At 45.9% G+C, this 26,610-nt stretch overlaps 1 protein-coding gene across 1 annotated transcript in view; it reads left to right on the top strand.

Annotated features, from left to right (window-relative positions):
- SNAP47 (synaptosome associated protein 47) overlaps positions 1-14,601 on the top strand; it is a 69,536-nt gene extending 54,935 nt beyond the window's left edge. Inside the window, exon 5 of the mRNA XM_069590479.1 lies at positions 13,020-14,601. Within this exon, the coding sequence (XP_069446580.1) occupies positions 13,020-13,166 (147 nt within the window). The 3' untranslated portion in view covers positions 13,167-14,601. The remainder of the gene's footprint in view (positions 1-13,019) is intronic.
- Positions 14,602-26,610: the final 12,009 nt, after the last annotated feature.

The following is a 26,610-nucleotide window of genomic DNA, read 5'->3' as shown; positions in this document are numbered from 1 at the left end:
AAAATGGCAACCCACTCCAGTATTCTTGCCTATAAAGTTCCATGGACAGAGGATCCATGGGCTCACAAAGAGTCGGACACAGAGGAGCGCTAGCAGAGGCTGCTAGTTACATGTAAAAATAGAGATAGTTTTACTTCTTCCTTTTCAGTTTGGATGCCTTCTATTTCTTTTTCTTGCCTACTTGCTCTGGCTAGGACTTCCAGTGCCTAGCAGTACTGTGTAGCGGTGCTGAAAGTAGGCATTCTTGTCTCCTAATTTGCAGAAGCTTTCAGTCCTTCCCTACTGAGTTTCCTATTAGATGAATTTTTCATAAGTGCCTTTTTAAACAATGTTCCTAAGTTTTTACTTTCTTACAGGCACTTCTGTTTCTAATCGCTACATATGATCTCAGTGATTCATTTCTCTCCTGTCTTGTGCTCCATTTGTATTTCATTATGATTTCCATCTGTCATGCCTTCATGTCATATCTACTATTTTCAAAAATTATTTCATATTGAAGCATAGTTAACAGTGTTGTTTGTCTTAAGTGTGTGGCAAAGTGATTGTTATACATGTATCTGTCCTTTTTCAAATTCACTACCTGTTCACATTGTTGCAGAATACTGAGCAGAGTCCCCTGTGCTGTATAGTAGGTCCTTGTTGATCGTCTAGTTTTAAGTATAGTAGTGCGTACATGTCAGTTCCAAACTTCCAGTGTATCTCCCTTCCCCCCTTCTCCCCTGGTAACCAAAAGTTCATTGTCTAAGTCTGTGTGCTTATTTCTATTTTGTTTATAAGTTCATTTGTATCATTTTTTGAGGGGGGTTCTACATATAATTTTCCACATGGAAAATTCTTAAAGAGATGGGAACACCAGACCACCTTTCCTGCAAAACCTGTATGCAGTTCAAGAAGCAGCAGTTGGAACTGGACATGGAACAACAGACTGGTTCAAAACAGGGAAATGAATATGTCAAGGCTGTATATTGTCACCCTGCTTATTTAATGTCTATGCAGAGTGCGTCATGAGAATTGCCAGGCTGGATAAAGCACAGTCTGGAATCAAGATTGCCAGGAGAAATATCAGTAACCTCAGATATGCAGATGACACCACCCTTATGGCAGAAAGCAAAGAAGAACTAAAGAACCTCTTGATGAAGGTGAAAGAAGGGAGTGAAAAGGCTGGCCTAAAACTCAACATTCAGAAAACGAAGATCATGGCATCTGGTCCTGTCACATCATGGCAAACAGTGGAAACAGTGACAGACTTTATTTTCTTGGGCTTCAAAATCACTGCAGATGCTGACTGCAGCCATGAAATTAAAAGACACTTGTTCCTTGGAAGAAAAGCTATGACACACCTAGACAGCATATTAAAAAGCAGAGGCATTATTTTGCCAACAAAGGTCTGTATAGTCAAAGCTGTGGGTTTTCCAGTAATGTATGAATATGAGAGTTGGACCATAAAGAAGGCTAAGTGCTGAAGAATTGATGCTTTTAAACTGTGGTGTTGGGGAAGACTCTTGAGAGTCCCTTGGACTGCAAGGAGATCAAGCTAGTCAATTGTAAAGGAAATCAGTCCTAAACATTCATTAGAAGGACTGATGCTGAGGCTGAAACTCCAATACTTTGGCCACCTGATGCAAAAATGTGACTCATTAGAGAAACCCTGATGCTGGGAAAGATTGAGAGCAGGAAGAGAAGGGGACGACTGAGGATGAGATGGCTGGATGGCATCACTGGCTCGATGGACATGAGTTTGAGCAAGCTTAAGGCGATGGTAAAGGACAGGGAAGCCTGGAATGCTGCAGTCCGTGGGGTCGCAAAGAGTCAGACACAACTGAGTGACTGAACACCCACCACCACGTATGAACAATATCATATGAAATGTCAAAGAGAGACATTTGTCTTTCCTTGTCTGACTTTACTTAGTATAATAATCTCCAGGTTCATTCATGCTGCTGCAGGTGGCATTATTTCATTCTTTTCAATGGCTGAGTCATATTCCAGTGTGTGTGTGTGTGTGTGTGTGTGTGTGTGTGCGTGCATATACATATGTGTTCCACATCTTCTTTATTCAGTTCCCTGCCAGTGGACATTTAGGTTGCTTCTGTGTCCTGGCTGTTGTGAATAGTGCTGCAGTGAACTTTGGGGTGCATGTGCCGTTTCTTTATTTTTAACTGGAGGATTATTGCTTTGCAAGGTTGTATTGGTTTGTGCCGTGCACCCTCATGAATCAGGCATGAGCATACATGTGTCCCCTTCCTCTTGAGCCCCTCCTGCCGCCCTGCCCAAGCCCCCGTCCTTCCAGGCAGTCACAGCACACTGGACTGAGCTCCTTGTGCTGTGCCGCAGCTCCCTACTAGCAGTCTGCTTTGCGCATGGGAACGTGTAGATTCACTGCTGCTCTCAATTCATCCGGCTCTCTCCTTCCCCTGCTCTCTGCACACATCCGTTCTCGTCGTCTGCATATCTATTCCTGCCCTGTAGATGGGCTCGTCGGTACCATTTTCCTAGATTCCATATACATGTGTTAATATCCAATAGTTGTCTTTTCCTGACTTACTTCACTTTGTAGAACAGGCTCTAAGTTCATCCACCTCAATTCAGCTGACTCAAATTCATTCCTTTTAATAGCCGAGGTATTACCGTTCTGTAATATCAGTGAGCTGTAATATTAATATTAATTATTAATATTAATGAGCTGTAATATTCTATTACATATATGTACAACTTAAAAACCTTTATTTTGTATCGGGGCATAGCCAGTTAACAGTGTTGGGACAGTCTCAGGTGAACAGGGCAGGGACTCAGACATACACGTGTGTGCATCCATTCTCCCCCAGACCCCCCTTCGCGTCCTCGCTGCCGCGCCGCGTGGAGCAGAGTCCCCTGTGCTGCACGGAAGGCCCTTGTCGGATCTCTGTTTTAAACGTGGCAGTGTGTTACCACAACGTGCAGAGTCCCCTGTGCTGCACGGAAGGCCCTTGTCGGATCTCTGTTTTAAATGTGGCAGTATGTCACCACGACGTCCGTATCTGCCAGTGGGCGTCTAGGTCGCTTCCATGCCCTGGCTGTTGTAAACAGTGCTGGAATGAACACTGGGGTTCACGTGTCTTTGTCAGTTGCGGTTTTCTCAGGGTATATGCCCAGTAGTGGGATTGCTGGGTCATATGGATGTCCACTCTTGCCGCTGTTATTCAGCATGGTTTTAGAAGGCCTGGCTATGGCAGTCAAAGAAAAAAAAGAAATAAAAGGAAACCAGATTGGAAAAGAAGAAGTAAAACTCTACTGTTTTCAGATGACATTATACTACACATAGAAAACCCTAGAGATACCACCGGAAAATTACTAGAGCTAATCAGTGAATTTAGTAAAATCACAAGGTATAAAATTAACACATAGAAATGCCTTGTGCTCCTATATACTAACAGTGAAAAATCAGAAAGAGAAATTAAACAACCCCGCAACACCACTGCAACAAAAAGAGTGAAATACCTAGCGATAAACCCGCCTAAGGAGACAGGAGACCCGTGTGCAGACAGCGGTAAGGCCCTGTTGAAAGAACTCAAAGCCACACAAACAGATGGAGAGAGAAGGTCATGTTCTTGGGTTAGCGGGGTCAATATTGTCAAAATGACTGTGCTTTCCAAAGCAGTCTACAGGTTCAGTGCATCCTCGTCAAATCACCAATGGCAGTTTTCACAGAGCTGGAACCACCAATTTTAGAATTGTATCTTTTAGAGTTTTGATTCTTCTCCAGGCATGTGCTCAGGAGTGGGATTCCCGGATCATATAGTATCTCTGTTTTTAGTGTTTTAAGGAACCTCCAAACTGTTCTCCATAATGGCTATACCAGTTTATATCCCCACCAACAGTTGGTGGCGGGGCAGGAGGTTTCCTCAGTGGCTTAGTGGTAAAGAATCCACCTGCCTCAAAGAATTAGTTTGGAAGTATTTCCTTCTTCTTCTTTTTTTTTTTTTTTTTTGCCTTTTGAAGAGTTTCTTCCTCTGCAGTTTTTTGGAATAGTTTCAGAAGGATAGGTTGGGTTTCTTTTATCAAAGAAGGAAGTTCTCTTTTAGTCCCACTTTTCTTTTGTGTGTGTGTGTTTTAAGGTTTTTATTTTTATTTATTTTTTAAAATTTATTATTATTTTTTTACTTTACAATATTGTATTGGTTTTGCCACACATCAACATGAATCTGCCACGGGTGTACATGTGTTCCCAATCCTGAACCCCCTCCCACCCCTGCCCCCACACACCATCCCTCCGGGTCATCCCAGTGCACCAGCCCCAAGCATCCTGCACCCTGCATCGAACCTAGACTGGTGATTCGTTCCTTATATGATATTATACATGTTTCAGTGCCATTCTCCCAAATCATTCCACCCTCTCCTTCTCCCACAGAGTCCAAAAGACTGTTCTATACATCGGTGTCTCTTTTGCTGTCTTGCATACAGGGTTATTGTTACCATCTTTCTAAATTCCATATATATGCATTAGTATACTGTATTGGTGTTTTTCTTTCTGGCTTACTTCACTCTGTATAATAGGCTCCAGTTTCATCCACCTCATTAGAGCTGATTCAAATGAATTCTTTTTAATGGCTGAGTAATACTCCATTGTGTATATGTACCACAGCTTTCTTATCCATTCATCTGCTGATGGACATCTAGGTTGCTTCCATGTCCTGGCTATTATAAACAGTGCTGTGATGAACATTGGGGTACATGTGTCTCTTTCAATTCTGGTTTCCTCAGTGTGTATGCCCAGCAGTGGGATTGCTGGGTCATAAGGCAGTTCTAGTTCCAGTTTTTTAAGGAATCTCCACAGTGTTCTCTATAGTGGCTGTACTAGTTTGCATTCCCAGCAACAGTGTAAGAGGGTTCCCTTTTCTCCACACTGTCTCCAGCATTTATTGCTTGTAGACTTTTGGATCACAGCCATTCTGACTGGTGTGAAGTGGTACCTCACTGTGGCCTTGATTTGCATTTCTCTGATAATGAGTGATGTTGAGCATCTTTTCATGTGTTTGTTAGCCATCCGTATGTCTTCTTTGGAGAAATGTCTATTTAGCTCTTTGGCCCATTTTTTGATTGGGTCGTTTATTTTTCTGGAATTGAGCTGCAGGAGTTGCTTGTATATTTTTGAGATTAGTTGTTTGTCAGTTGCTTCATTTGCTATTATTTTCTCCCATTCTGAAGGCTTCTTTTCACCTGGCTTATAGTTTCCTTTCTTGTGCAGAAGCTTTTAGTTTTAATTAGGTGCCATTTGTTTATTTTTGCTTTTATTTCCAGTGTTCTGGGAGGTGGGTCATAGAGGCTCCTGCTGTGATTCATGTCGGAGAGTGTTTGCCTTTGTTCTCCTCTAGGAGTTTCATAGTTTCTGGTCTTACACCTGCTTTTCTAAGGTTTTTATCATGAAAGGATGTTGGGTTTTGTCCTTGCTGTTTCTGCATCAGTTGAGTTGATTATATATGTTTTTTCTGTTTGTTCTAACAATATGGTATATTGCGTGAATTGATTTTCTTTTTTAAAAATATATTTTATTTATTTATTTACTTTTAAATATAAATTTATTTATTATAATTGGAGGTTAATTACTTTACAATATTGTATTCTAAGTCTGAACCACCCCTGCATTCTGAGATAGATTCTACTTGGGTTCAGTTTGCTACTATTTTAGTATTTTGTGGTTTTATTTTCATTTGTCTTAGAGAGTTTACTAATTTCCCTGTTTGACCCATTGGTTGTTAAAGAGTGTTGTATTTCTACATATCTGTGAGTTTTTTTTTTTATTTTTCCAGATTTCTAGTTTCATTCCACTGTGAAGGTACTTTCTATTACTTCGGTCTTAAGTTGAGGCTTATTTTGAGGCCTGCCATGTGGTCTGTCCTGGAGGATGTTCTGTGTGCCCTGGAGGAGTCTGCGGGTTCCACTGATTCGAGTGGAGTATGCTTTGTACATCTGTTGGGTTCAGATGGTGTTCAAGTCTTCTGTTTCCTTATTGATTTTCTATTGGGATATCTCATCCATTGCCAGCATCTTTTTTAACTTTTAAAAAATAGTTAACTAGTAGTAGGTGGTTTTTGGTTCAGGCTGGAAAGTTGGTCTTAGGCAGTATTTAAATGTAAAATTGAATGAATACATGGACACAGTATTGGGGAAGCTTCATGGCCTTGGGCAGCGTGCTCTGCCCATCCCATCTGTAGCACAGGGCTGGAGACTAATTGTTGGAAACATAGCTTCTCATGGCCAGTAAGTGCCTTTGGCAAGTGAGCTGTGTGGCCTTCAGCAGGCTGCACATTTCCCAGAAAACGTGCTGCTATCACGGTTTACAAAACGGCCCCTGCTTGAGGTTTGCTTTGAAGTGAAGGTGAGGCTGGTACTATATGGAGCAGAATTCTGTTCTAAACAATTTACCAGTGGGGCCCCAAATGTTTGTGACCCAGTCAGCTCTGAAGAACTTCCAAATTAATGCATTTTCTCTTTATTTCATATCCTGAGAAGTCCCCACTGAGGCATTTCCTTCAGTTTATCGAGCATTTCACTTGGTAGGGATTCCATTCCTCTCTTAAAAACATGGTTCTCATCATGGGAAGCTCTGTTTACAGTCTGATAGCAGCTTGGTTCCCAGGACTTCTCTATAGTCGTGGGAGGTGCTTTCCTTGCCCAGGCCGTGAGCTAAAGGGGCCATCTTTGCTGTGGGCCATTGCGGGTGTCTATAACCGCACTATTCAGCAGACTTCAAGTGAGGGCTAACAGATCCCTGAAGACTCAGCTCTCAAAGTCTTGTTGTACAGACACTGCCCTGGTGCATAAGGCAGGTTTCTGCTCAACTCTCTGTGCTGCGAGGGGGTTGTGAAGAGGGGTGCTCCTTAAAAGAGAACCCTTTCCTGCCCCTGTGCATCACAGGTCGCCCTCAAGACCTCAGGGAATACAGAGAGGACAGAGTGGGGCACAGGGGTGGCTTGTGAGTGCTGAATGTGACCGATTGTAGCCTAGAATATTCTATACGCCTCCAGAGCTTTGGTTGAGAGGGAGCCAATTTTTCCCTCTTTGACTTCTCTACAGCATGTTAATAGTCCCAAATGGTAGAACTGCAGACAGCTTGATTTATCCCAGCTCTATTCTTAAATGGTTGCTAGTTTCTTACTGCAAGAAAATGCAGTCTTTCAGTGGGTCAGTGTAATAGCAAGATCAAGGCAGACAGTCTAGCTAACATTAAACTGACTTTGTTCTGTTGTTCAGTCGCTAAGCCGTTTCCGACTTATTTGTTGAGACATCCCCTCACCCCCATGGACTGTAGGCCACCAGGCTCCTCTGTGTATGGGTTCTCAGGCAAGAACACTGGAGTGGGTTGCCGTTTCCTTCTCCTGCTCGTTTTAGGGACTTAAATATACTAATAGTCTAAATCCTGGAGTTTTATTGTGAGGTAGAACAAAGCACTCTCTTTTTTCAGACTATAAGTGAGGCAACAGCTAGCGTATTACAGCTTTGTAGAAACATTAAGGCCATGTCCTGACACAGTGAAAGCACAAGCCTGAGTGTTCCAGGCCCTGCGTACAGCAGAGCTTGGGGCCTCTGATTCCCAGGCCTTCACACCTTGAGAGCTGGCGTGAGGCATACATCTGTATTTTGGTAAGGGAGCCTCCTCTACTGGGTGAGCCATTTTTCCATAATTTATTTTCTTTTTTTATAAACAAAGTGAAAATGGTTGGAACGCTAAAGGATCTCTGTATCTGCTCTTCTGTTGACCCAGATGGTGTCTGTGCCGCCGTTCTGAGGTCTGTGACATTGTAGAGATGGAGGTCACCGTAGCATGTGGCCGAGCAGCAGGTCTTCCTCTTTCAGAGAAGACAGAAACTTCTGCTCTGTCCTGGGGACCATGTGATGCCTCCCACTTCCTGCCTGAGTCATCGCGGCTCTCCCGCTTCCTGGTTCCTGAGGCTCGTGGGTGAGGCCAGCATCCTGCCTGTGGGGAACCAAGCCTCCTGCTCTGGCTTTGTTGAGCGCCTGTGACCCCTGAGCTGAAGAGCATTGAGCATTTCTATGGTGTTTTCTCAAGATGCTGCTCCCAGAGATACTGGCATACATGTTATTTTGTCTTAACTTGTACTTACGTGCACTATATATTTCTTGGGAATTTATCAAAGTTCTCCCTAAAATTCACTGTACTATTAATCACATAATTTCTGTGTAGGTACAAATGTAGCTGGATGATGGCTGGCTGCTGGGTTTATTTATTAGTGGAGCAGAGACTTGGGGGAGAGTCCATTTTGACCCTAGTCTTTGAGTCAGAGCCCAGTGAAGGTTCGTCTGAGAGCCCCGTTGATATTCCAGAGGCTGGCAACATCATGCATTGATGACTAGACAGCTTGTCATCCTGGGCCACAGAAGTAACAACTGTTTTACGGTTTGGCCAGACTTCGTATTCTCCATTCTTTCCATCCCATGTTATATGGAATGCACACGATGCCATTTAATTACTTCAATCCCTTTCTTAAAGGAAAAAGACACTGAACCAATATTCCAGAGGTACTAGTAGTTTGAAGGTTTACTCAGTAATTTTCTTTGCAGACTTAGTAGCTTTAAAGATCTCACTTGTGTTTTTGCAGTATTAATTAATTTCAAGTGCAGTTTTGGCAGAGCAACCAAGGGTCTCAACAGGCTGCGTAGAACGAGTGCTATTTTTAAGACCATCTCAGTGAAGCTTTTTCCAAATGAAACTCAACAGGAACCAGCCTTTATTTGGACTCATATACTCAGTTAAAATGCTCAACTTTTGTAGGCATGTCAGCTGTTCCTGTTCACAAAATAAGTTGTATGTGCCTTTTACTACTGTGTTTATTAAGCAGAGAATCAAGAGTGTAGGTGTTCTTGCTTTTGCCACTGTTTCATTTTGGAAAAAAGGCAGTTGATTCATCCGCTAGAGGAAGCTGGCTGTAGAAGTGTAGGACACACAGCATCTGTCACATGAAGTGGTCCTTGGTGAGAGTGCTGTTGCCTGGCGACACGGGCCTGAGCCGCCTGCAGCGCCACTGGCCACGCGTGGGTCCTGAGCCCTTGAACAGCAGCGGGCCCAAGGTCTCGCAAGTAGCTTGTGAGAGCTTCACATAAAAGAAGAATGCATGTAAAGCCTCTCAGTAATGTTTATTGACTTCATGTTTAAATGGGGGGCTTCTCAGGTGGCGCTCGCGGTAAAGACTCCACGTTGCAATTGCAGGAGACACCAAGGGCACGGGTTCAGTCTGTGGGTTGGGAAGCTCCCCTGGAGAAGGAAATGGTAATCCACTCCAGTATTCTTGCCATGAAGATTCCATGGACAGTAAAGTCTGGTTGGCTGCGCAGTCCTTGGGATTGCAGAGTTGGACGCAACTGAGCACCCACTCACGTGTTTAAATGATAATGTTTTGGGTTATTTGGTTTAAATAAAATATATTATTAATTATACTGTTTACTTTTTATTAGAAAATTTGAAATTTCGAGGATGGCTCTCCCTAATTGGATATCTTTCCATAGTCGCCCAGGGCTCTCAGAGCTGGCACAGGTGCTAAGATATGTGAATTGCCCGCCTATCCCTGACGAGAGCCCTGGCGCCATTTTCTAAGGGTCTCACGCAGTTTCTTTCAGTGTCTCAGTGATGCGATTTCTGAGTCATGGCCGTGACATCTCTTGTCCATGCAGCGGTTGTAAGGGCCACAGCACCCCACTCCAGCACTCTTGCCTGGAAAATACCATGGACGGCGGAGCCTGGTGGGCTGCAGTCCATGGGGTCACTAAGAGTCGGACACGACTGAGCGACTTCCCTTCCACTTTTCACTTTCATGCATTGGAGAAGGAAATGGCAACCCACTCCAGGGTTCTTGCCTGGAGAATCCCAGGGACGGGGGAGCCTGGTGGGCTGCCGTCTGTGGGGTCGCACAGGGTCGGACACGACTGAAGCGACTTAGCAGCAGCAGTAGGAGCTAGACCCCAGGAACTCAAGCAAGTCACCCACCCTTCTCAGCTTCATCTGTGAAACAGAGTTAGATTGAGGATTAACAGAGAATAGTTAGGGCACATGGCAGGGGTCCCCTAAATTCTGTTCTTATTTCAGATAACGGGCGAATGAGAACTGAGAACACAAAACCATATATACACACACACGTGCCTATAGATCATATATCCATGTGGCTTCCCCAGTGGCTCAGCAGTAGGGATCTGCCTGTAGTGCTGGCTCAGTCTCTCAGGCAGGGAGATCCCCTGGGGGAGGAGTGGCTGCCTACTCCAGTGTTCTTGCCTGAAAAATCCCATAGACAGAGGAGCCTGGCAGGCTACAGTCCAAGGGACTGCAAAGCGTCAGACCCAGCTGAGCTCACACGCATATATATACATACACACACTCTAATCCCCAGTTTTACTTTCCTCTGAGAGTGTTTGGATGTTGGGATGAGAAAGCAATATTATCCGCAGTGCTTGTCTAACAGGCACTAATTTGGATTTGGGTTTTGGAGGACTTTTATCATCTCTTCTGAGTTCTGTTTCCTGGTTTTCTGTGTGCACTGTTAATATCAGAACAGAACAGAACAGTTGACTACCTGCAGTGAAGGGAGCATGTGGCTCCCTTGCCGAAAGCCCAGCTCCTGCCATCAGTGCGTGTGCAGACAGCGCTTGTTTACAGCTTAGAACCTGGTAGTCCTGAAAAACAGTTCAGTTGAAAATAGACCTGACCACGTTTTGATGTGATTGACAAGGATGTAGAGGTTGCAAAGAGAGTCGCAGGGTCTGTGTGGCCTAATCACTCAACGTAGGAGAGAGACTTCCTCAAAGGTGTCAGATGGGACGCAGGTGTCTAACAAAGGGGGCCTTTTGTGCAAGTTTCTGGTAGAATGGCCTTTTTATCACACTGAAATGGAGGTAAGAAGGGAGGAACAGCTGACCAGAGAGAACAGCATGGAAGGACCTGCCTGACACGGTGGTGAGTGGTGACTTTTTTATTATGCTGTCTGGGCCTCAGCCACATGAGATCATAGAAATGAGGGATGGAAAAGACCTCCTGTATGAGGTCATCCGGCCCGTCCCCTCCAGAGCTGACTGACCCCACAGGATACTTTCCAGAGCCCTGTCCAGCTTTTCAAGTGACTCAACGCGTGGAGTTTCCACCAGCTCCCAGAGGGCGCAGAAAGGCAGTGTCTCAGACTGCTAACTTGGATCAGGATTCATTCTTCTTTCTCATGACGAAGATGCCTGTGATGATGCTTTGTTTGAAGAGAGATGGGGTAAGTCCTGCCTCTGTCACTGACTTGCGTATAACTGCGGATGACCTCAGCAGGCCTCATCTCCACATCGCCCTCCAAAAAGCGGGGGTGTTTTGCTGGGTTCCTTCAGTCTGAGCGTTCGAAGACTTGGCGGTGGCACCTTACATAGCACTTTATAGTTTTCACAGCTTGTTCACATTTGTGATCTCATTTGAGCCCCACCGTTCTTAGGGAAGGAGTTGATCTTATTCTCCTCCTGACCATCTCCCTGCCTATTCTGTTTCTTGTTAATCAAACGGAGGAGTTCTCCCAGGCAGTGGGTGGTGGGCCAGGTGCTCAGGCATTCCTTTTTGATTCGTTTGACCTCACAGGTACTACTATGCCTTCTGAGACACCACGTGGGTGCACTTTACTCTCCTTGAGGTGTGGCCTCCTTTCCCAGGCCAGGCCTCCTTTCCCAGGCCAGGCCGCCTCTGGAACCCAGAGCTTTCCTGCCCGTGTCTCTGGGTGGGACCTGCGGGGGTAGTGGCTCTCGGGTCTGGAGTGTGATATGTGATCGGTAGGACTGCATTCGGGGTCCTCCTCTGGTGCTTACCCGGGCTGCTCATCGTCAGACCCACCCTCCTGTGATAAAGGGCTTTGCGTGGATCCATAGGCAGGCTGGTCCATCGGGAGTTAGTAAACCGGGCACCAAGGGCTCGTCTTAATTCAGATTGGGCAGTTCCTTCCTTCCCTGAACCTTTCTCTAAAAGAGGAACAGTATTGATATTTATTGCAAGTAGTTGGTCATTAAGATTTCTCTCAAAATCATTTCTTTTTGTTGTCAAAACATTTAATTTTTAAACCCTGGTTCAGTAGGTATATAATTAAAGTACATTTCACAGTGCAACTACTCTCAGATAGAGTTGTTGCTCTCAACTAGTTTATAAAACTATGTGAAGTATGACATGAGTCCTGGAAATGGGGCAAGGAGCTGCCGTCCAGCCTGGGCGACTCCCTTGGTCTGGGACGCCGTCCTTCCCTGTGGCGTCACTGCGCGCTCCTGGCGTCTCTGCGTGTCCTCCTCCGTGTGTGCGCTCACTGGCGCCTCCTTTGCCTCCCTGGAGGACTCCGGGGCCTGCACCTACAGGGCTGTCTCCCAGCACTTCGGAGTAGGCCCATGGGGCTGTGTTGAGTACCTGCTTCATCACCTCTGGCTATTTCTCCTGTTCTGTTCTGCCTTTTGCATTTGTGTGTGAAATATATCAAACATACAGACGAAAGAGGGGCTTGCCTTTCTTTTTAAACTTCGGTTTTCCAGCTTCAGTCTGCAGTTAGGCCCTTGGATGCGGAAAGGCGAATGAGTCAGTGATCAGGTGAGAGCTGGAGCTCAGGCCTGAGTTGTGGCCTCGGGATTCCCGGTCCTGCCCTGTGCCACTACCGTTGCAGGAGTTCCATGTGGATGTGGTAACATTCTCAGCAAGGCGGTCAGCGTCAGAATCGTGGGTTAGAAGCAGCAGTGCCTCAGGGACGTATCTCCTGGGGCTGTGTGGTCAGTCTCCTTGTTTATGGCCTGGAGCAGGGCCAGACAGCAGATGCATCATCTCCCGACAGCCCTACCTCGCTGAAGGTCAGTGCCAGAAAACGGCAGCGCTAAGACCCACAGCCAGGTCAGAGCTGGAGGCTCTGTGCTCAGAGTGTGGTTATCCCCATCAGCTACACATTTTCTGAAGTACTATGAAAATAATGGAAAGATATATTATCTGTTTTTGAGAGCATGAGAAAAGGCAGCCCCTCCTATCATTTGTGCTTCTCTTGCAGATCCTGAGGAAGCTCAAAGGTCTTGCGTTAGACACCGAGACAGAGCTGGAGAGACAGGATGAGGCCTTGGATGGCATCACTGCAGCTGTGGACCGGACAACCTTAACCATCGACAAGCATACCCGACGAATGAAAAAACTGACTTAGAAGAATAGGAAAGCATAGGGATGACTGCTTCTAATGAGAATCACTTCTGAGTGCATTGTTCTCAGATCCTGCATGCTTCCTTTGAGATGAAGACCCTGGGAAGTCATTCCAAGTGCCTGTCCCGGGAGGTGCACAGCTGCCTCAGGATGAAGGGCTGCCAAGAAAGCGGATTGGGGTAATCGTAGCTGCCGCCAAGGGATTCCCTTGTAGGGACCTGAAAGTGCACAGGAGGAGTTCTGCCTACAAATGCAGTGACCTGCCTACCCGCAAGGCCCTCCCCGGCTGCCGGGGGAGTCAGGAGCACACACACTTTGACACAGGCTGAGCCCTACGGGGAGGCCACGGCAGCACAGCGTCTTCATTCTGAGGGTGAGCTGGGCCCAGGCCTCAGGGACCACTTTGCCTGGCCACAGTCCTGGGTCTCCAGTGCACAACTAGCTGTATTTTCATCCTGTCTCCATTCTTGATAACCATAAAAAGGATGATTTATGTCTCTGTGAAAGAAACTGCTTATTTCTAACCCTCTGCCTGTTTGAACACTGCAGGCATATCCTTTGTCAGGAAAATCTCTTCTCCAGAATCACATTCAGTCCTGAGCCTGCCTCTCCTGCATGGCCTGCTCAGCGCAGACCCCATTGCCGTCACGTTGTTCCCTTTTTCTCTGATGGACAGGCCAGTTTCTTTTTGGTTGCACTGTAAGTTCTAACAAAAGCTAAGAGTACACCTGGCACACCTGGAGCTCATCCTGTAGACGCCTGAAATATTCTTTTACTGCTCAGTTTCTAGTCAAACAGGAAAGCAGTACAAATTGCACCTATTTTATTTTTTTATTTGTTATTATTTTTAATATATATTTATTTTAACTGGAGGCTAATTACTTTACAATATTGTATTAGTATTGTCATTTATCAACATGAATCTGCCATGGGTGTGCACGTGTTCCCCATCCTGAACCCCCCTCCCACCTCCCTCCCCATACCATCCCTCTGGGTTATCCCAGTGCACCAGCCCCGAGCATCCTGTATCCTGCATCGAACCTGGACTGGCGATTCATTCCTTATATGATATTATACATGTTTCAGTGCCATTCTCCCAAATCATCCCACCCTCGCCCTCTCCCACAGAGTCCAGAAGGCTGTTCTATACAACTGTGACTCTTTTGCTGTCTCGCCTACAGGTTTATCGTTACATCTTTCTAAATTCCATATATATGTGTTAGTATACTGTATTGGTGTTTTTCTTTCTGGCTTACTTCACTCTGTATAATAGGCTCCAGTTTCATCCACCTCATTAGAACTGATTCAAATATATTCTTATTAATGGCTGAGTAATACTCCATTGTGTATCTGCACCACAGCTTTCTTATCCATTCATCTGCCAATGGACATCTAGGTTGCTTCCATGCCTTGGATATTATAAACAGTGCTGTGATGAACATTGGGTACATGTGTCTCTTTCAATTCTGGTTTCCTCAGTGTGTATGCCCAGCAGTGGGATTGCTGGGTCATACGGCAGTTCTGTTTCCAGTTTTTTAAGGAATCTCCACACTGTTCTCCATAGTGGCTGCACTAGTTTGCATTCCCAGCAACAGTGTAAGAGGGCTCCCTTTTCTCCACACTCTCTCCAGCATTTATTGTTTGTAGACTTTTGGATCGCAGCCATTCTGACTGGTGAAATTGCATCTATTTTATTTTATTTAATTTTTGCACCTATTTTAAATAGTGTTAATTTTTGCTTTTCTGCCCCATTTCTATCCAGAGACAGAAATGTTAGTTTTAGAATGTTGTTTGAAGCTATACATTGATGCCTTTTCACTTGGTTTGGGGTGCCTTAGTGTGTTCCCTGGTGGATCAGACAGTAAAGAATCCACCTGCAATGTGGGAGACCTGGATTCAATCCCTGGATTGAGAAGATCCCCTGGAGGAGGGCATGGCAACCCACCCCAGTATTCTTGCCTGGAGAATCCCCGTGGACAGAGGAGCCTGGCGGGCTGCAGTCCATGAGGTCTCAAAGAGTCAGACACGACTGAGTGACTAAGCACAGCACAGCACAGTGTGTGCCTGGGAGAACCCCTCACGGGAAGACGAGGGGAAAGGAGAGAAGTGGGTGACGTCCTCCCATTCTCACAACAAGCCACGTTCAGGCTGCTTTGAAACAGCATCCCAAGGAGCCCGGCCCGGAGAAGCTCACTTAGGCCTTGCGCGGGTGTTGCTGTGAAGCACCGTTGCTGCAGCCCTCCTGGGATGGCGCCTGCAAGCCCTGTGCTGCCATGGTGCACCACTCCCCTTGTGCACTGAGTCCTGGGTGGTTTTAAGAATTTATTCGCAGTGTGTGTTTTGGGGCTGCCAGGAGGCTTACAGCAGTAGGAATGCACGTTTGGAGGCCACAAATTCAGCACTGAGGTGTGGGCAGTCTGCGACCCTCTGATGTCTCTAGGAGAGGATCGTTTGTGCCACTTCAGGTCACCGGTGCCTCCAGGTATCCCTGGGCTTGTGGCCACATCACCCAGGTCTCTGCCTCCATTGTCATGTGGCCATCTCCCCACATTTCTGTGTCTCAAAACTCCCTGTCCTTTCTGTTATGAGGATCCATCCTAATCCAGGGTCATCCCACCTCGAGATCTTTTTACCTTGATGATGTCTACACAGACCCCATTTCCACATTAGGTCTGAGGTTCCCAGTGGGCATGGATTTTGGGTCACCTAGGGATGCCCAGCCTTGTGACAGCTGATCCATTCCAAAAAGACATGGAAAGTAGCATCTCTAGAAAGTAATGGTCATAAGGGTCTTTCAGTTCTTTTCTTTATTCAGTTTGGTAAACTGTATTCCTAGTCTCTGTTTGTCTTACTTGGTTTGTACTTACTAACCTCCAAAGTGAGAAGTGGGCCTGTTCTCTCGAGGTTTCTCATACCAATGCAGGCGTGTGAAGAGTTGCTCTTGGCCTTTCCTGTGCATCAAGTGATGGGTGAGCTCAGAGCTCATGCCCATTCCATGGGGTCTGAGCCGCATGCCACCCTTTCTTGAGCATGATACCAGGGAAGTCAGGGAGAACAGCAGATGTGAAGGGGTGTCAGCAAGGACAGTTACTGAGAGTTCATGCCTAGAAGCAGCCGCAGCTGGATCACATCCCTGTGGAACTTGGAGGAACACTTGAGGAAAGGTAGCCTGTGCCCTGGGCATGGGCTCCCCAGGTAGCACTAGTGGTAAAGAACCTGCCTGCCTGTGCAGGAGACTTAGGAGAGACGGGTTGGATCTGTTAGTTGGGAAGATCCCCTGGAGGAGGGCATGGCAACCCACTCCAGTATTCTTGCCTGGAGAATCCCATGGACAGAGGAGCCTGGCAGGTTACAGTCCATGGGGTTGCATAGAGTTGGACGCAGCTGAAGCGATTTAGCACATGTGGGCATGGGCAAGTGCAGGTGGGCAGGCTTCACCCAAATACCATAGCTTCTCATAGCTTCGAGGGCAGCCCTGGAAGAGTGTGTCCCCTGGGGTAGAGTACGTGGTTCTCACGATGGCCACGCACTGGGCTCATGCCTGGGACTCAGAAAATACAGACATACACGCACACAGCACACACTGACCTCAGGCCCGGAGTCAGGACATCTGAGGGTGCATGCATCAACTCGATGTCTCTAATGGTCAGGTGACTTCCTGCCGTCAGACCTGCGATCTCTGCATCTAGCTCTGGAGAGCCCTGAGCAGCGGACATGAACACAAATCTGTGCCACTCATGATGCTATTCTGAATACAGGTGGGCACTGGTCAAAGGTCCCCAGCTTAGTCTCCAGCAGCCAGCCAGCCTCTGCTCATCCTGAAAATAGGTAACTCCTCTGGCATCGGGGCCATAGACACCTCGGCTGCTAACAGGCCTCTGGAAAGCAGGCACCAGGACTCTGCTGGTGATCCCCTGCCAGGAACAAGCCCTGAGCTCCGTGGGCGTCACCCTCTCCTTATCCATCAACAGATACTCTTGAGCATGAAGGTGTGTGGCACAGAAGACATTGTACTGTTAGAGGACAATTCTCTGGGCCCTTTCTCACCCATGAATAGCTAAATTGAATTGATGTGGAGACTTAGAGTGTTTTTCTTAAAAAAAAAAGCCCATCAAAGACCATTTTATGCTATTTTTTTTTAAAACCTTGACACCTTCCTGTAGCAGAAAATCCATCTGCCAAATGGTTAGTCACCAAGGCTGAAGCAAAATGGCCAAGAACTCTCTGAAACCAGGAGCTGACTCCTATGGCACACTTCTCCCAGGGGAATAATTCCACCTCCCGCTGCTCCCTGCAACTACGGCGCACTGGCCCTGCCTCCATGTTCTAGACACGGGGAGGCCACGAGGGGGACAGCTGTTGAATGCTCCCAGAAGCAGTGCCTAGGGAAGGGGACGAGCAGGTCGGCTGGTGACCGCTCCTGCCATCCTCAGGCGGCCCAGGTGGTAAGTGTGACGGCTGGAACCAAGTGGATCCTACCAGGTGAGGAGACCCTCTGGAGAGTGGCAGGAAAGGCATACTGAGCCCGCTGTCATCACCACTGGTGTTTGGATCAGGACCTGTTGTGTACTGTGTTTTTTATTTTCCTGCTGTGGAGTTTGTCCTCTAACACTGACTTTGGGGTTTGTGTCGGGGGGTCAAGCTCATGCATGTGAGTGACAGAATCTACCTGCCCTTTAACCTCTGACTGAGGGAATGGATTGTGTTCAGTTTGTTGTCACCCCATAAGGAGTTTGCAGTTCTTAAAACACGTAATTCTGTAAGTTCAGTTTTACACTCTATAAAGGTGGGCAGAATAAGAACCCACATCTAATGGAGCTGTGAGACCCATACTGAGCTGAAATGAAACTGCTTTGACATTTCATCAAAAACGGCTGATTCTTTTGTTTGTTTAGGGCAGAGGTCAGCAGACTTTTTCAATAAAAGACCAGGTAAAAAATACTTCATCTTTCAAGCCATGTGGTATCTGTTGAAATGTCTCAGGTCTGCTGTTAAATGAAGGCAGCCTGGACTTAGGAACAAATGGTCATGCTATGTCCCATCAAAACTACCTGTGAAGTTAGAATTTCATATATTTCATGTGTCCCAAAATGCTATCCTTGTTCTGATTTTCTTTCAACCGTTTGAACATCTGGACATGTCCCCAGCTTGCAAGCCATAGGAGAACAGACTGCAGGCTTCGCACTCACCTGCCCACATGGGTGTGTTCCTTTGAAGCTTCACATCAGGGTCTTGGAGCATTGTCTGGAGGGCATCTCCTTTCCCTCCTTAGCCCCAAACTCAAGCGTGGCTTGAGCCCTTCACGTGGCACTGCTGCTGGCGGCCAGCACTGAGCCCAGGGTTGAGGCTGGGAGGGTTTGGGGTATTTTTGCCATAAAAGATAAAAAGGCAAAAACGGCATAATGAAACATGAAAAGCGAACGACAGAATCTTTAAAAGGTTTTGTTTTGGAAAAATGAAAATGCTAAAAATGATTGAATGCCATGAAAGTGTGTAGATTGACGGTTATATTGTATTTGGGTATAACTTAGAAAGTGATGACACTTCCTTCTTCACAGTCAGTCATTTAAGGATTCAGGATCTTAGGCAGTTGTAAGTTCTCTATGGTATTAAAAAAACCCTGAAATCTCTTGACGTTTTTCTGGAAGTCAAATGAACAGATGAAGGATGCTATTATCAATGTATTGTGTATCATTGGTAGTACATACCTGGACCTATATTTAAATGTTCCATTACATGGCCAGTCCTTATATTAATATTTAACCAGATCATCTAAGCCAGATTCTGTGCCAAATTCCAGCTACATCACATACTCTGCTATCAAATAACGTCACCATTTTTAAGAAACTTACGCTGATGAGGAATCACATAACCGTGTATTTTGGGGTTGGGGGGAATAGGAGGTCCTTGATTCTTCTTTCCCTCCAGCTTCTAATATTGGATAATTTGGTTAGGAAAGCATTAGAGAACAAGCTGCTGTATCTAAATTAGCTAAAGAATCGATAATTAATGCTCTGCAAGACTGTAGTAAATTATCTTTTATGGGACAATTGCCTTACAGCCAATTGTGAGACCAAACTGCTCGCAGCAAAGTTGCTTCCAGCACAGGTTCCAGTCACAGGCTGGGAGACACCCACCGGCTTGTTTCCTGACTCTGCTCAGCTGTTCAGAGCTTCAAAGCCTGCATTGATGGCACTAGTCCCGTTCCTTTATAAGGCAGAAATGGGGGGGTGGTAGAGATAGAATGAGATGGGAAATGGCAGGTAATGTTTTCCCCAAGTAATCTCTGGAGGCTCCAAAACAGCACACACAGATTTTAGGAGAGAAGGAGATAGAAGTCAATCTTAGAGACGTTTTCAAATAACACAGGAAACTTGACTACGGCTTTGGTTTGGGGTTTGATGAAATGCCCTCTTGGAGGAAGCTGTATTGATTGGGATGTCAGCCATGGCTTGAGACCATGCTGCAAGCTTCCAAGGCCCCACTGGCCTCACCTATGGGGAGCCCCCTCCCCTCTCACTGCTCCTGATTTAATTATTAGTTATGGGTTTGAATACAACTTGCAAATTGTAATCAGTTTTCGCATTTGCAGCTTATTTCCACAGCCACATAGTATCTCAAGCTTTTGGCACCCATCTGGAAACAGAACAGCAGTGGGTTTGCCCAGGAAGTAATTTTCCCTGATTCATATTGAAAGTAAAAAGCCACAAGGTTGGTCCTTCAGCTAGTCTGAAGACGAGGGTGGTCCTGCTTCCCAGAAGGACTGCTCAGTCTCATCCCTCAGCCTCCGCAGTGAGAAACAGACTGGCAGGGGCAGAGACGGCATCAATTCAAAGACAGCAGGGGCTGCTTGTCAACCCAGGCGCCACTCAGGGCCCTTGTGCCGTGTCCAGGTGAGGAGATCCCAGCTTCAGGAGTGGGGAGCTGTGAGCACGACCATGGTCAAGGCTGTGTTCTTTGAGTCTGGCTCACGCCCTGGGCTCTCGCTGGGTAGGCAGCCATATTCAGGCCGTCCCACCATGAGCAGCTACTGTCCTGGGGCGCAGTAGTGCCGCACTGTCCCACGTGCTCTCCCACCAGCTCCGAGGCAGCACTGGTTCCTCAGTGACCTCTGGCTTTTCCCTTCATCTTCTATCACAACCTCTGTCCCTCTCTCTCACCCTGGGGAGGGAGGTGTGACCTAGGGAATGGCAACTCATTTCTGCCATCTATGTCTTCTGGAGATTGGAGGGTTAGTAGGTCTAGGGCATGTTCCCTAGAATGAGTAAAGGGCAGGGTGCAGAAACCCAGCTATCCATAAAGGAGGATCGGGCCCTCCCAGGATGCGCAAACAGCCCAAGCCTGCTGCCCATGCCCCTTCCTCCATACTCAGGTGGCTTCCCCCATGCAGTGGCTGTTCTGATCCCGCTTCTGGTCAATGGAGCTGGTGCTGGGATTAATGAGGCTGGACTCTTTTTTTAGAGGCTCGGGACAGATGCCCTGGAAAGGAGTGGCAGGTGGGGTGCAGGCACTGGGTTCTGCTACCATGGAAGGTGAGGACAAGCAGAGAATGCACAGCCTTGTGAAGTCCCTTGTATGTAGTTGTTTGGGCCTTCTGCATTTTCCAGTGGAAGTGATGCTCTAGAGGGCGGTTTGTTTCCTAATGTGACGGCAGCATAGAGATACACAGTTTGGGAATGGAGGTTAGGAATGAAGATGATGGAAGTGGGTCAGAAGGCGAGACCAAGGATCCCATTCCGAAGTGCCCAGTAAGTGGTTTGTCTGTGACTCAGACGCACAAGCCTGCTGGCTTTGCAGAGTGCTCACAGAAGTTCCCCAGAGAGGAGCTGTTTATCTTTCTGACAAGTGAGGAAACAAATACCTAACACCCACCCAGGGTCTGTAGTCAAGGCTCTGCTGAGATCCTGACTGCCCAACAGGAGTGAACCCACAGGAAGAACAGTATGGAGAGAAGGGAAGTGTCCCAGCTCACGGGGTGTGGTCTGAATGAACCAGGATTACTTACAGATTCAAACCCACCCATTTTATGCCTTATGTCACAGAAAATTGGTTTCTTTTTGGAAGCAGTAGCTGCTTGCTAAACTTAGAGACCACCTCTCTTCCCAACTGGCTTATTCATGTAGAACATTGCTTCAGCACAGGAGGGTCACAGAGGGGGTTGAAGCAATAGCTGGGGAGGCAACAAGATGCCTTCTTGGTCACTCACTGTCCTGTCAGCTTAACCCAAAACGAGGAGATGCCTGAAGCTGCAGCCTCGCTTGCCCTGTGTGCTTGTTGGAGTGGTCTCATAAGAAGAGACACCGTGCATCTTGCTCGAGCCTGCTCTGCCCTCTGGATCCTGTGAGGCAAGTACTCTGCCCTCTTGGCCTCATAAACTAGCCTGAGGCTGCTCACAGATCCACCCACTCCTGCTTGCTCAGCTCTCCCTTGTCACACTGCCCAGCACAGGAACATCGTCATGGGTGGGGTGCTGTCACAGTCCACAGACCTCAGCGTGGGTGGGGTCTCCGCATCACCCGCCCTTCACTCACAGACCTCACAGCATGGAACAGGATCTCCCCATTACCGGGCCTGTCTGCAAACTGTACGAAAGAGTAGATGGAGGTGTATGGTCTTCTGGGGCTGCTGTAGCAAAATACCCCAGACTGGGTGGCCTGAAACAACAGAATTTGAGCTCTCTCAGTTCTAGAGTTCAGAATTCTGAAATCCAGGGGTCAGCAGAGGCCTGGTCTCCGCAGAGGCTCTAGGGGAGGATCTTGGCCTCTCCACTTTCTGAAGCCACATTTCTCCATTTCCACTGCATCTTCCCGTTACCTCTTCCTCTTCTGTGTGTCGGCCTCAAAATTCCCGGTGCTTCCTTCTTGAAAGGACACTTGTCAGTGGATCTAGCATCCACTAAAAATTCCCATATGATCTGGTCATCTCAAGATTTGTAACCTAACTGCATATGTAGAGATGCTTTTTCCAAGTAGGTCATATTTACAGGTTCCTGGAATTAGGACTTCAACATATCTTTTGAGGGCAATAGTTCAGCCTATTATAGTCTGTCCTATGTTCCTCCTAAATTCACATTCATCCCACATAGAAAATATATTCGTCCATCCCAACATCTGCAAAAGTCTCAACCCATTACATAACAGCTCTTCATCCAAAATCTCATCTAAATATCATCAGCTCTGATCTCATCATCTGAATCATTCACATCTAGTATTGGTGAGACACTTGGTACGGTCCATCCTGGGGCAAAATTTCCCTCCATCTCTGACCTGTGAAGCCAGAAAACAGATCATCTGCTTCTAAATACAGTAGTGGGACAGGCGTATGATAGCGATAGGCTGTTCCTACTCCAAAAGTGGGAGAGGTGATATGGAAGTTAGGAAGGGTCACTAGAGTTCCTGTTTCCTGTCTGGCATGAGAGGAGCTGGGAAGTCACTTCTCCATCCTAACAAGTTAAAAGCTGAACAAACTGAAAAGAAACAACCCTTCTTATATTTATTAAATGAGTTCACAGGGTAAACTTCCTAACTCATTCTATGAGGCTAGCATTTCCTTAATACGAAACCAGACAAAAGTATTACAGGGTACCAATACATGCAAAAATCCTCAGCAAAATGTTAGCAAACCAAATCAACAATGCATAAAGTGATTATACACAACGACCAAGTGGGATTTATCCCATGTTTGCAAGGCTGGTTCAACATTTTAAAAAGTCAATATAATCCATCATATCAACAGATGAAGAAAAAATCACATGGTCATGTCAATAGATATAGAAAAACCATATGATAAATCCTGTACTCATGATAAAAAAATCTTCCAACAAACTAGGAACAGAAGGGAATTTTCTCAACTTCATACGCAACATCTATGAAAAAATCTAAGGAAATACTATACATAATAGTGAGAAGCTTGACGTTTTTCTGCTAAGATCAGGAACAAGGACAAAGTGTTCCTTCTCACAATTCCTGTTCAACATTGTTCTGAAAGTTAATGCAATGAAACTAAAAAAGGAAATAGAAAGTATAGTGATTGGAAAGGAAAAATAAAACTATTTTTGCTTGCAGAGGTTATGATTTTCTATGTAGAAAATCAGAATTGACCGAAACAAATAAACTGCTGAAACTAATAAACAATTATAGCAACGTTGCAGGATACAGTGTTAATATGCAAAAGTCAATCACTTTCCTAGATACCATTGATGAACATGTGAAATTTGAAGTTAACAATGTCATTTACTTTAGCACAGCCCCCCAATATAATACTTAGGTAGAAATCGAACAAAATATATATAAGAGCTCTATGAGAGAAATTACAATATACTAATGAAAGAAATTAAAGAAGAGCTAAATAGACTCTATGTTCATGGATAGGAAGAGTCACTATTGTTATGATATCAGTATTTTCCAACTTGATCTATAAATTCAATGCAATTCCAATCAAAATCCCAGTAAGTCATTCTGTGGATATCAGCAAACTGATTTTACAGTTTATCTGGAGAATCAAAAGACTCAGAATAGGCAACTCAATACTGAATGAGAAGAACAGGGTCTGAGGACTGACTCCAAGATGCCTATAATGCGATAGTCATCCAGACGGTGTGGTATTGTTGAAAATAAAGACAAATCAATGAAACAGTAGAGGGCCCGGAAGTAGATTCACCTGAATATAGTGAGTGAATCTTTGACCAAGGAGCAAAGGGGACACAGTGTGGCAAACATACTCAACAAATGGTGCTGGAACAGCTGGACACCCACAGACCTTGTTCACAAAAATTTAACTCAAAATGGATCACAGGCTTACATGTAGCACACGAAACTATACCTAGAAGATAACAGGAGAAAAGCTAGATCTTAGGAAAGAGACACCACCAAAGTCATGATCCATGAGAGGAAGAATGGATAAGCTGGGTTTCATTACAATTTAAATCTTCTGCTCTGGGAAAGATACTGTCAAGAGAATGAGAAGTCAAGGCACGGACTGGGGAAAAAAAAACATTTGCAAAAGACATACCTGATAAGGACTGTGATCCAAAGGACAAAACGAACAAAAAAAACTGTGGTACATCTAGATGATGAAACGTTACTCAGCATTAAAAGAAATGAGCTGTGCACTATGAGGTGACATGGAAAAAGCTTAAATGCATATGAACTAACTGAAAGAAAATCTGAGAATATACGTACTATATAATTCCAACTATATAATGTTCTGGAAAAGGCGGGACCAAGGAGGCAGTAAAAAGATCAATGGTTCCCAGGGATTGGGGATGGAGGGGAGAACGGGATGGATAGGCAGGGCACAGAGGATTTTTAGGGCGAAACCACTTTGTATGATACTGCTAAAACATAGGGTTATGTTTGTCAAAACCCATCGAATGTATAACACCGAGAGGGAACCCTCACGTGAGCTTTGGATGACAGTGACGTGTCAGTGTAGGCTCACCGCCTATAACGGATGTGCCCTCTGTTGTGGGATTGCGGCGGCAGGAGCCGCTGTGTCCGGGAGGCCAGGGATTACTTTCTCTATACCTTGCACTCAGTTTTGCTGTGAACCTAAAACCGCTCTAAGAAACAAAGACCACTGGAAAAAAATAAGGGAAAGAGGGAAGGAGATAAAGGAAGGAAAGAAAGCAATCTCTGGTCCAAGCAGTACTAAACTCCAGCGAGGCAAATCCCACTCCGTTTCAAGGCCCAGCACTCTTCCCTTTTTTTTTTTTTTTTGTATGGTGCTATTGACTTTGCCTTTTTATTTATTTATTTGTGTGTCTGTGTGTGTGTGCTCTTTATTTTTTATTTTTTTACTTTACAATACTGAACACGCCAATAGCTCAGGAGCTCTATCAGCCTGTGTCCTGCCTCTAGAAGTTTAGAAGTGCAACAGCCCTTTTTTCCCTTCATCCTTTTCAGTCCCAGCTGGCAGTGCTTCTGCTGGTTGACATTCTCAAAACACGTGTGGGTCTCCCGTGTTTGTCATGGGAATCCACACCACAGACAAGAAGATCCCTCCATTAGATCTTTCCCGGGTAACCCCCTCTCTGTTCCTTGCTTCTGCTGAGATGGTTGAGTCACACCCTTAATCTCTTCAGCCACCCTCGGCTTTCTCCCTAGTGGATACCTTCCTCACCACGAATCTTCTAATTTTATCCTCTTTTGCTATCTGAACAGGCTGAGAGTTCCCCACATCATCAGATGCTCATCATTTCTGTTTAACAGGTCTTACTATAAACAACAAGGAGGTACCCGGCTGCACCTTCGAAACTTTGCTTAGAAATCTCCTCGTGTTCGTTTACAAGTTCTGCTTTTCACCCAACAGTGGAACACAGTTCAGCCGAGTTCTCTGCCACTTTATAGTAAGTTTCCTTCAGTTTCCAATAACATGTTACTCATTTCCTTCTGAGTACTCACTGGCAGAGTTTTTAACCTCTGTATTTCTACCAATAGTCTCTTCGAGGCAGTTTACGCTTTTTCTATCATGCGTCTCTAAACTTGTCAAGGCATTACCTAATTCTAAAGCCACTTCCATATTTTTAGGTATTTGTTGCAGTGGCGTACCACTCCCAAGTAATACAATCTGTGTTTGTTTCCCAGGGCTGCCATAACAAAGTGCTACAAACTGGGTGGCTTGAAACAACAGAAATTTCCTCTTACCGTTTTGGAGGCCAGAATTCTGAAATCAGGGCGTTAGCCAGGCTGCATCCTCATATGGGCTCAGCTGGGGCTCTTCCAGGCTCATCCAGGTTGCTGGCAGAGTTCGTCTCCTTGTAGCAGTGAGACCGAGGTCTTTGTTTCCTTTCTGGCTCTCAGCTGGGCTGCTCTGAGCCCCTAGAGATGACCCATGTTCCTTGTCCCATGGCCTCCATCTTCATACCAGCAGAAGCAGGCCAAGTCCTTTTCATGCTGTGAACCTAGGACTCTTCCTCTACAACCAGGTAGAGAAAAATACTTTTAAAGAAAGTCATGTAATTGGGTCAGGCCCACATGGATATCTTCCTATCTTAAGGTCTGCTGATCCTATCTACAAAATCTCTATGGAGCAACACCTTATCAGTGTTTGATCAAATAGCTGGGTGAGCCTGTGTGAACACAGGGCAGGAATGTTGAGGGTGTCTTAGGATCCCCCTGTCTGTTTCCTGCATCCAGGAAAGCAGTGGTGCAGCCCTCATTCCTCACCCACAGGGCTGATGCATCAGCTCACAGTGCTGGTTCTCCTTTCTGTCTGTCTGTAGGACTTCTGTAAGTTACTTCCCACCTCTGAAGATTCATTTCTGCATCGATAACATGGATTCTAAAGCCCCACTGTTACAACCAGCCAGAGGCCCTGGCCTAAGCCATTACCTCCTATCTGCTGATCTGTGAGACTCCGCCACCCCTGGTGGCTGTGAGATGTCCTCACAGTGGCTTCAGGAGCTAGGAGACAGCGAACAAAGGGCTTGGTGAAGACACTCCTTTTCC

The sequence above is a fragment of the Ovis canadensis genome, chromosome 5, assembly GCF_042477335.2.
Source record: "Ovis canadensis isolate MfBH-ARS-UI-01 breed Bighorn chromosome 5, ARS-UI_OviCan_v2, whole genome shotgun sequence".
Classification (NCBI taxonomy): Eukaryota; Metazoa; Chordata; class Mammalia; order Artiodactyla; family Bovidae; genus Ovis; species Ovis canadensis.
This window is presented reverse-complemented; position numbering and strand designations above follow the sequence as displayed.